General features: G+C 39.0%; 1 protein-coding gene across 1 annotated transcript in view; it reads left to right on the plus strand.

Annotated features, from left to right (window-relative positions):
• The first annotated feature begins 56 nt into the window (after window positions 1-56).
• PBLD (phenazine biosynthesis like protein domain containing) overlaps window positions 57-11,529 on the plus strand; it is a 19,795-nt gene continuing 8,322 nt past the window's right edge. The window contains exons 1-8 of the mRNA XM_009636994.2: window positions 57-275; window positions 2,808-2,907; window positions 6,805-6,903; window positions 7,435-7,544; window positions 7,676-7,705; window positions 8,237-8,325; window positions 9,469-9,647; window positions 11,271-11,333. Coding sequence (XP_009635289.1) covers window positions 192-275; window positions 2,808-2,907; window positions 6,805-6,903; window positions 7,435-7,544; window positions 7,676-7,705; window positions 8,237-8,325; window positions 9,469-9,647; window positions 11,271-11,333 — 754 coding nt within the window. The 5' untranslated portion in view covers window positions 57-191. The remainder of the gene's footprint in view (window positions 276-2,807; window positions 2,908-6,804; window positions 6,904-7,434; window positions 7,545-7,675; window positions 7,706-8,236; window positions 8,326-9,468; window positions 9,648-11,270; window positions 11,334-11,529) is intronic.

Below are 11,529 nucleotides of genomic sequence, written 5' to 3' on the forward strand. Positions count from 1 at the left end.
GTGCTGAGCGCTGGGGGTGTGGAGGAGGCTAGAGGCCCCCGTACGTGCTCGGAGGTGACGGGCTGGGGGGTTGCTGGCTCCTCCTGCCGTTAGGGAAACATTAACTGAGAGTTCTGCTGTCACTTGGGGCTGAAACAGGTTAGACAGTAGCTTGCAGAAAGCAGCTTAAGACTAAATAGGCGCAAACGACAATGCAAATTCCCGTTTTCACGGTCGATGCCTTTACAAACCGGCCGTTTTCTGGAAATCCTGCGGCAGTTTGTCTGCTTGAAAATGTAAGTTTAAAAAAATAACTACTTTGTGAGGGACTGCAACGCCATTTACCATTCTGTACTTGACCTGAGCCTTAAGTTTTGCTTCCTTTACTCAGGAGTTTTGCTTGCAAGCGTTGTTTGCTGTTGCTCCAGAATACAGAGACATTAGCACAGGGGTACTATCTTTCCATCAGAACGGTTTCATACAAGAGGTGCTTTGTATTTTTTGTGGGTTTTATTTATTTTTTTAAAAGGTATATACTTGTTTTTTTCTGAGTTAAGTCAAAAAGAAATGGCTTCATTTCTTAATCCAGTAGATTCAGAATGAAATCTCTGGAAGGAAATGTAATAAGATACAATCAGTAATCATAGTTTTTGAATGAGGTGTTAAAGTGTGGGATTTGGTGAGAGTTTTTTTGTGTGGAGTTTCCCCTCCTTTTTAATTTTTTTTTTTGCTCTTTAATTTTTTTCTCTCTCTGGGGAAGGAAAGAGGGGAAGTATAGACCTGGATCTGAGTGAGGTTCAGCTTTAGCCAAGTTTAAACAGCCAGTTTTTATTGCTTCAAAATTACATGGTAGTTTTAGCGTCCTTGTGAACTGTTAGTTCTGAACAGTTGGTACTAATTGGTGCACTGTTGGCAATTTCTACCAAAACCTAATTATTAAACTGGATTAGAAATACATGGGCCTTATATTATTTGTATACTAACACTTGATGAAAACTGTAAGTATGAAAATATATGTAGAGTGGTCAATGGCAATAGCTTGTACTGACAATATTAATTCTTTCTAGATGCTCCTAAGCCTGCCTAGGTCTCGTACGATAGGTCATATGGTCTGGAACAGCCCTTGGGCCACTTGGGGTTAGTTGTCCCGGCTGTGCCCCCTCCGAGCTGCTTGTGCCCCTGGCAGAGCAGGGGAAGCTGAAAAGTCCCTGTCTTAGTAGTGTAAGCACTGCTTAGCAACAACTAAACCATCAGTGTGTTACCAACATTCTTCTCATCCTAAATCCAAAACACAGCACTATGCCAGCTACTAGGAAGAAAATTAACTCTATCCCAGCCGAAACCGGGACAATAGCCTACTTAGCAGATAGGCTAAAATAACGGCTGAGAACATCTCACTTCAGAGGTATTTTTGGCCCCCTAAAATCTAAATGCTCCCTCTCAGAATGAACTTACTTTATGAGCTTCTAATTTCATTTTTATGTGAATATTACTTTATGACAGTATACTGTGAGGGCAACTTACTTGCATGTTGCCATTGAAGTGCTGAGATATTAAAAGTTTTTCCTACAGCACCTGGGGCTAGAGGCTTTAGTGTCAAAGCTGAGATTCACTTAAAGCTGAGATTCTAATTCATGATTGTATTCTGAGCTCCAGGAAAGTATGGTGCAGCTAGCAGCAATATTTCTGTTCTCGGTTGCCTTCAGCGTCTCAGCAGATGCTCTGCAAAAACATTGGGAGTAATGCAAGAAGGGCAAAACAAGCCCTTTCTGTGTTTCCAAAGTGCCACAGGATGGCAGTATTTCAATAAAGTTCTATTATTTTTAATAACATTTTGGTTGGTCTTTGTTCTGGTTTAGCATCTTTTTACTATCTAATTGACAGTCAGAACTATTTTCCTGAGGAGAGATCCTTGTTACTGTAAAAAGGTAGAATGTCATTTCACTGTATAGAATTCACTCTGCAAATACAGGTCTATGATACGTATCAGTAATTGTTTCATATCTGTAGTAGGGGATCACTGGCTGAAAAAGATTTAAATTATTAAGGGAAATAAGTAAAGTTATCAGGGCTATATTTTTTCTCTCTGAGGTTGTACCTGACTAGGTCCACTCAGTACTTTGTTTCATTTGTGTTTCAATATTTGAAAGACCACATTCTCAAAGGTGGCCAGTCAGCATAATTGTGGGGCAAGAACAATGGAACAAGGGTGAAGTAGAATTTTATACGATCGCTGCAGCTCATGTATCCTGGGATCAATGTTCACTGGTTTAAATCTGCAGGCAGCTAGAGCAGAACGTAGTGAGCTCCAGCATTTGTGTTTTTTGGCTTATCTCCTCCCAGCTTCTCCTGACTTAGCATATCGTTCCTGTTGTTCAAAGAGTAGTATCGAGGGCTCAGCCGTAAGCGCTGAGCAGCCATCTTGGCCATTGCCCTGGCCATTGCCCTGGCCATTACTGCAAACCTCTTGCTGGCATGGATTAGGTTATGTTAATAATGACTTCTCAGTGTGACTTTGTGACTTTAAAAAAATACTTGTGTTTGTGGAAAGACTGAGTTTAGGTTTTTTTGGTGATTTTATTTTCCATGAATTCCAAGAATTTGTAAGCTAATAGGGCAGATACTGGAAATGCCCATGTATCTCAATGATTGAAATTGTTATCCCATTTTATGCTTAAAGTTTTTTTTACTCTCAGAAAGTATTTTGAACTAAAAATGAATCTATGTTTTCTTATAATAGAAAATGAAATTACTGTATTTATTCGACAGAAAGTTTGATTCTGCATTTTCTGGCCTGCTTTTAATTGGATTTGTTGTTTCATCATTAGGACTTGGATGAAGATTTGCACCAAAAAATCGCAACAGAAATGAACCTTTCAGAAACTGCTTTCATCAGAAAGCTGCACCCTGGAGATGACTTTACCAAAAGTGAGTGGTTCTGTTTACCCACCAAAATCTCTTACAAGGGAACAGGAAGACACTGTGGGTGCATTTAGAAGGAATGGTGCTAACCTGTAAGACAGCCAAAGCAAAACCTTGGAGTTGTGATGTGTTTTACTTAATATACTAAAAATAAGCCTTTTGCACATGGATTCTTTAAAGTATTTGCATGGCATATCAAATTCATTTTACAGTATGCAAGCTTTTATTATTCATACATTAGACCGTTTTAGTGCTTTTTACTAAATAAACAAGTTGTATATAGAAAACCTCCTAAAAATGCTCTGTGAAGGTCCTTCAATTAGTACTTCCATTACTACTAATAATCTCCTGAGATAATTGCATATTTTACAAGCAGAAGAATAGAGACAACGTGGTTATTCCATACGCACAAGACTGCAAAGTGAGTAGAATCTGGCTTGGCTGGTCAGGAAATCATCACTGGCGTAACTGTAAGCTATTATTTGAGTTTGTCAGAAAATCTCATAAGCTGTCTGTGGAGCCAGTACCGGAAAATACAGGTTTCCGACAAAACTGGGAAATCTGAAGTTGTCCAAGTCAAACATGTGAGGCTGCTCATTTGAGTGGAGGGACTTCACTGGTGTTCTTTGGTAGGGCATGACGGGAGAGGAAATGGAGAGACACTAGACGTGATAGAAACTATCAGACAAATACAGAATCTGGTCAGAATCGCTTTGTGGATTAGTTTTCAGCTGAATCAGTCTGCTGAATCTGCTCACTTTGCAGTTGTGTGGTGGCATGAGCCAAGGGGCTGGAACCCTGCTAGCCTGAGTTAGATTCCAGGTTAAAATACCTTGCTGGCATGCCCTCACTTTGATATGACTTAGTGGCAGGGAGAGAGAGAAACAGCTTCAGGGTTATCGGCTGTCTGAAAGAGGTCCTACAAGTATGCGAAGAAACTGTTCTGTAGCACCTCTCCTATGAGGACAGGCTGAGGGACTTGGGCTTGTTCAGCCTGGAGAAGAGAAGGCTGCGGGGAGACCTGATTACAGCCTTTCAATACCTAAAGGGGGCCTATAGGAAAGATGGGGAAAATCTTTTTAGTAGGGCCATCTGTGACAAGACAAGGGGTAATGGTTTTAAACTAAACCAGGGTAGGTTTAGACTAGATATAGGGAAGAAATTCTTTACAATGAGGGTGGTGAAACCCTGGAACAGGTTGCCCAGAGAGGTAGTGGAGGCCCCATCCCTGGAAGCATTCAAGGCCAGGTTGGATGGGGCTCTGAGCAACCTGATCTAGTTAGCGGTGTCCCTGCTCCTGCGGGGGGGTTGGACTAGATGACCTCTAGGGGTCCCTTCCAACCCAAAACATTCTGATTCTATGATTCTATGATCATTTGATTGTTTGTTCAGGGAGTGGGATTTTGTACGGTCTCTGTAATTAAAGAGGATTTTCTTAAAGTAGTAACTATCATCGCTTACTCCTTTTTTTAATAAATTGGAATTCATTTTAGGGTTAGACTAATTGCTTGAATTGAGAAGTGATAATACTTTTCATGTTAACATTTTTCATGTTAGCACCTTGCCAATATGTTGAATGCCTTTATTTATTTTCAAGTCATCCATACATATAAAATGCCAGTTTCTTTCTCATTAAAGTGCTTTTGATATTAATGAGGGTAGAGTTTGTGACATCAGACCCACACAGCTGCTGGAGAGGCACACAATTTTATCAAAGGAACTTAGTCACTGAGCTACACCTGAGAGTGTGTGTATTGAGGGGTGGTGGGAGCGAGAGGAGACCAGGAACATCAGAATGTCATTTATGAGACTGGCGTCTGCTTCTGGAACGTAAATTGCTGTAGTAAGGGCTCCCGGACAAAGAGTATGTTTTTGCAGGAGTATGAGTTTGTGATCAGTGCATTTCATTTAATTTTAAAGAAATCTACATTATTTTAGGGATACATTAATTTATGAGAGTGCAAAATGCCTTCCCAGTCTGAGTACAGCTGTATGTCTCAGGCATCCAGCAGGTGTTCTGAGTGACAGAGCTTGTCTGTCTCCAGTCCGTCATGGCTGACTCCATTTCCTCCTGCTTTCAGCCACAATTTCCACTTGGGGGAGTGCATTAACACCACAGGGCAGGCTCACAGCTGGGTTCTGCGTCTGCCCTGTCTCAGAGCACTTCTCTGCCATGCCATACCATCCACTAGGTTTTTTGAGGATTCTATTTGTTTCAGGGGACTGACTGTAGTGCACTAATTTTTCACAGGGACAATGACAAGACTTGGTTTTGTTTTGTTTTTTAAATATCTGTTTCATTTGCACCTCTTAGTTGTGTTTGTATGGTAATTATTCACTTGAAATACATTTTCATAAGCATTATCTTAAATGCCATGGTGCAAGAACTCTGCAAAAGCTACAGGAAACCAAGTGTGGTGCACTTGGGTTCCTTTTTTTTAAACAACAAGTAGAAATGTGATTTCTAGTGAAATGAAGGGTTAGTATACATTAGAGGCTTTTACCAGACTTGACTGGTGATTTAAGCAAAATAATTCATAACTGACCTAGCTCTGATACAGGTTCCATTATACCAGCAAAACTATCTTTAACCCCCAAAGAGTAACCCAGCCTGCAAGCGTATAGAGACTGCAACCGTGACTTTGTAGGATTCCGTAATAGGCAGGGACATAGAGGCTTTATCTTCTAAATTCTCTACTTTATTACAGATTACCACAAATACCACAAAAATCACCACTAGCGAGCATACCTGTGGTTAATAAAGTGAATATATATCTCTCTCAAGCTATTACAAATTATTATCAGTGATCAACAGTATAGCAGGAATCAATAAAAGCATCGAGAAGTGTGTATATAATACTACAGGTTACTACAAACTTACCACTGGTCAATAATCAAACATCAATAATGTAACAGTAGATATACTTAGATAGATTACTTATATGTATGGTAACGTGCAGGTTAAACAGATCACAGAAAGGGGTCCAGCCATCCCAGAAGCGGGAGGACAAACCAAACTGAGCCCAGGAGTGGGCCCAGAGGGGGACCAGTAAAATAATAGAGTCTCACTTCAAAGCTGGTCTGTGTCATGGAGTTTGGAGTCAGACGTGTTCCTGGCAAGGGTCCATGATCTCATAGAAAGTTTGTGCGGACCTGTTTAGGAAAGGGAAAAATATATGCAGCACAGAAACTTCTCAGACAGAGAAGCTCCATTTTGGGTAAAAATTAAGTCATTTTTATATCATACAGACATATGAGAACACAGGACACTGCCGCTTCAAGAAGCCAAAAGATGCTGTTAATTTCTATTTTTCACCTGGAACAGCCAATAGATGATGATGTTTTCTATTCTCTCAGACCAGTTTTTATTTTTCCAGACTGTTTTCCTCTTCCTTCAGTTAGAACAGCCAGTGGCAGTTACCGGCTCTTACTTTCTCAGGATGTTTTTTCCCTTTTTCCAGACTATTTTTCACCTTTTCAGGTGATAAGCTGCTATTACAGTTTGTTGGTTTTGTGCTCACCAGTGATATCTCAGCATGTCTCCAGCTTCTAGCTACCCAGCAGCAGCATTTCAAAGGTGCCAGCTGCACTTTTCGGGGATGCTGCTGGTTCCCAGGCCTAGTTCCCAGGCCAGCAGGCATTTCTACTCTGCAGCCCCTTTGCTCCTGTGATAAAGTAGCTTTCCTCTGCTTGTACAGACTCCTGTTGTTGACCTGACTCAAAAGCAATAGCCATTCTACAAATCAGTACAAAGTAGGTTCCTAGAAGCGTGTTTAAGACCAAGCCTGATTATGACATGCGTTTTGATTAGCTGAAATGTCATCACTCTGTATAAAATTTTGAGATAAATTGAGGAAAGAGACGACTTCTGCTTAATAATGCTAAATAAACTTTATTTTCAAGGTTCCTGCTTTGGACTCAGATGGTTCACCCCAGCCAATGAAGTTCCTCTCTGTGGTCATGCTACACTTGCAGCAGCTGCTGTGTTGTTTCACATACAAAGTATGTTTACAAGCTATTTACTACTATAACTTTTTAGAAAATTTACTTCTAATTAAGATCTCTGTTTTCTACAACAAAGGCAAATATACAGAATGTTTAGAGAACACATATGGAGATACCTTAGCTATTGTCTTTTCCAACTGCTTTGTAAGTATAAGGTTGTAGTCTGATGCCTCCACTTGGATTCCGGTGCCCTACTGTTACTCTTGGTTAAGAAAAGTGCTAAATATGCAAATGTTATCTGGGAGATGTAGAATTTGATGAGTAGGGAATATTGATTCCTGTTAAAAGGAAATTCCCATTCATTCTAGGAACGTGCAGGAAAGATTCACTGGCAATTGCTGTGTTTATTAGCCTCAGCAGATTATTTATTGAGTTAGCTGGGAATTTTGTCTCAGAATATAGGTTTACTGTAGTTACTGTATTTTAGCTGCATAACTAACTTTTTCTGAACATACCAAACTGCTCTAAGAGCTATAGTAATTTAGATTCAAATTCTTGTGTTTGATAATGTTGCAATGTTCTCTCTAGAAAACACAAATTCAGTTCTCACATTTGTCACGCTGAGTGGGGAATTAAAAGCCAGACAAGTGGAAGATCATATTGTCCTGGACTTACCACTTTACTTAACTTATCCCCAGGTCAGTCAAAATTTTATTCATTAAAGGCTGTGTATGTGTGTATGTAAGTATATCTGTCTATAGTGGGATACAGACATACATATGTATGTTCTGGTTTTTACAGTGTGGGTTTGGTTTTTTTTTTGCTTCAGGTACTTCAGGAAGTGGAAGAGTTGATAAAGGTAAAAAAAGAATCTATATGTTGTCTTAGAAGCCCATTTATAATAGCTATACTTATTTTTATATATTAAAATGTCTGAAAAGTGGCAGCATGGCATTGTTCAATGTACTCCTGAACTTGAAACACTAAACTGTAAAGGTCTGAGTCATGAGGACCAGGAAGTGGAATTCTTCAAGATGCTTCAGTTGAACTTGTCTCCCACTACCATTGGCTGGAGTGTCAATATTTAATTTATTTCAGTGGCTTTTTCAGCCTATTGTGTGCGTGTGAGGGCAATCTCGTCTCCTTGCCCTCATCTAGGTCCCTGAATTTCTTTCCAAGTTGCCATATACAGAGCTCTTAGCACCTCCCTATATCCATTCATGCACATAGTGCATTTACTTTTCTTGCTTGCATGTACTTGAGGGCTGCATGAAAGACTTTGCATAAGCCCTGTTCTAGCAGGGAAGTGGTTTGATGAAAATGTTAAGGAAATAATATTTCATATTCCAATGATGATGTTTGTCTTTGTCTCCTTCAACTTTTCCACCAGGCAGCTGTTGGTGACATGATTGTTCAAGATCTCCGTTATTCTCCCGACACGAAGAAACTCTTAGTCCGCCTTAGTGATGCTTATGATAGGTGTCTTACACTTTTTTTTTAAATAATCAAGCATGCAGAAATTGAGTCTGCTTGTTTAACCTCTATTCCTTACATACTAGGCTCTTCTATCTAGTTTTTAAACAGGTGAATATTGAAAACTCTAATTTAAACTCCTCTGTTAAATGGTTATTTTGTCTTCTCATGTGAGCTTATTGAACCTGCGAAGCTGAATTAAGATCAGTCTGAATTCTATCTCCAAGAAGAAGAGGCGTAGGAAAACAGTTTTAACGATGGTGTATTTTCCCCGTCTGAGTAAAAAAAAAAAAGATCCAGTAACCTAGCAGGAAATTAGGAGTCTTGCTTCTCAAATGAAGAAGTAATAGTTGCATAGCTATAGAGGTCCGGTTAGTGAGACAGGGCATGTTAACAGAACGCCATTTGTCTATAATCTGCTTACACATACTTAACAGCATCATAAGTAGCTTTATAGAAGGAATTCCAATTCAAGTGATTTCAAAGCATTTGTTAATCTCAGAGAGCTGAATTTCATTGTTGAGTCAAGTATGATTTGGATATATATTGCCAAAACACAAATTCTTTAATCAGGCCAAATTACTATTATTTTCACTTGAAGTTTGGCCTAACTAATGTTTAAAGGTTGGGCTAGTGGGGAGATAGAAATATTCTCAGCTACGTACTTATTATTTTTACTCTTTCAGACTTTATTTTTTAGGGAGGTATCTGGAACTTCACAGACTTGAGACTGTTGTGGCGTGCTTTAGAATTCTGTGAAGATCTGGATTGTGTTAGTTGCTCTGAAAGGAGGTGGAATGCTTACTTGTTGCATTCTGTAGTGATGAAGTATTTCTTTCGATGATTAAAATGTTGAAACAAAAGTGTGCATTTTTGTAGCTAATATTCCAGGATGCTCTGTTTTCAGAAATAAATAGGAAATGCATGGCTTGAACTTTTTTCCCTGCTGACTTGGTGTGTTATATTCAGGGTAGTCTCCTGTCAAATGACATTGGGAGGACAATGCTAGGAATCTTGTCTCCTCTAATGTTTTACCATAGCTGTTTTGGGAGTGTAGAGATGATTTTGTAGTTTTCTGTTTCTTTTCAATACTTTAATTAATGTAAAATGAAGAATATGTGCTATGAAAATCTTATAATTATATTCAAGGTCCGCGTTGGAAGAACTGCAAGTGAGCGCGCAACACTTCTTGTCAGCTGAAAAGACGGGAAAAGTGAAAGGACTCATACTCACTCTTAAGGGGAATTCCAGTGGAAAACATAAAGGCCATGATTTTTACTCCAGATATTTTGCACCTTGGTATGGAATTCTGGAAGACCCTGTTACAGGTACGTGTTTGTGTGATAAGCGACTCTTATTCTTGTTTCGGTTCAATTAAAAGGTTCTTTTTAAGCTTCATTAATCTGGTTTTGTACTCTGGAGTCTCTTTTCTAAATTACTGTTTTATATGGACAGCAGGAGTGTGCTCATTAAACTGAAAACTTTCATGACCGATGCCAGCTCATTCAGAAAAAATCAGCTTCTTGCTGTCATCAGGCCAGATAATTCCTGTGTCTTTTTCAGATCTTTTCCCTGAAGTCTTCCAATTGGAGAAAAGCAAGAGACTAGTTTTGATATTGAATGAGTATTGCAGAAGTTCATGTCCACTTCTGTTGGTGTTCTGGGTTTGGTTTATTTTTGCACTTCAGCTGAGATCTCCCCTAGTTTAGTGCCACTTATTGTGGATATCCTCAGGGCTATGAATAATACGAACTCAGCTAGTTGTGTATTTAGGGGCAGGAAGGCTGGTTCTTTGCCCATTCCTTTCATGTTCCACTCAGTAGGTGTGATGATGATTGCTGCAGATTGATGTTATTTGCTTCTTACAAAGAAATACAAGCCATGTATTTCAGTTATTTTTTCAAAATTTTTTGGTCCTGCTTTCCTGATAAAGCCAGGGACGGAGTCTGGTAGACATATCTAATCCCAGACCTCGTTCCTTAGGATTTCTGAGAAGATCTCGTGTTGAAAGTAGGAAAAGCTAGAAGCTTCCTGAATCTCTGAGATTTTTCCAGGCTTGTTTTCTAGCTCACCATTGCTTGTCTGTCCTCTTTAAGTGTCCTTTCTTTTATAGAGACAGTATTGCTGCAGTTTACTTTTCACAGTGTTATCGCTTTGTATTATATTTCTTTTGTAATGATTTCTTAATAACGCTACGTGTCCTGCTGTCCTTGAGCCCTGATAATTACTGTTACTTCACAGTAGGGTTTCCAGCAGAGTGTCTTTGCCCCTAGCTGCTAATGTAAACTGAAGCAGCATTTCTAGCTATGAATCTGAGAAGTCATCCTCAGTTTTTATGGCATCTGTTGGTCGAGAAACAAGAAATTGGTCTCTTTGTTTTCAGAAGCTGTGGTGAGACCTTAAAGATCTCCTTGAGTTACATCTTTGAGGTTTTATTGTGGAAACTGTTAGGAGAGGAAATGCTTCTGTTTTACACAGTGACTTCTATCCAGCTGTTCCTATTCCTAAAGAATATCCAAAAGCCTTTGATGGGTAGCTGTTCACGCTTTATTGAATAACGTCATGTTTAGATGAATAATATTTTGAATTTAATATTTTGAGATTCTGTTACTAGGAAACTTCACTTTTGGTGAACAAATGAGTACTTTGGCTCAAGTATTTTAATCTTTTCATATATTTGTTACCCCTACCAATTGCAGCTAATCATGAAGCCCTCACCTAGGCAAAATTTCCATTGAAGCCGGAGGATGAGGAAGTGATACTGCTTTATCATAAATAAATGAAATGTTAAAGCCTTAAGTTCTGTCTTCTGTGCAAACTCTTAGGTGTTTTTGCCCTAGATGCACATGTGGCACTTGATTTGTTTATGGAATTTACATTTTGAATATTCTTGCTCTATACAGTAGTGATTCTAATTTAATTCTGTACTTTGTTTTCCAATTTTTTTTAAGGATCTGCCCATGCTGTTTTAAGCAGCTACTGGTCAGAGCAGCTGGGGAAGAAAGAAATGCTTGGTAAGAGAAATTGTTTTCTTGCAAAGCTGCCTGTTTATGTAAAAGCTACTCACTAAAAAAGAAAAAGTTATATTATTACTACAATCCAAACTGTAGCAATAACTCCCTATCCACTTTCTCAGTATGAATAGAATATTATGTAGTATTTTGTGTGTGAGATAATCTTTAAGAAATAGCTTCTTTTCCTACCCACCAA

Source organism: Egretta garzetta, unplaced genomic scaffold (genome assembly GCF_000687185.1).
Source record: "Egretta garzetta isolate BGI_Z169 unplaced genomic scaffold, ASM68718v1 scaffold204, whole genome shotgun sequence".
NCBI lineage: Eukaryota > Metazoa > Chordata > Aves > Pelecaniformes > Ardeidae > Egretta > Egretta garzetta.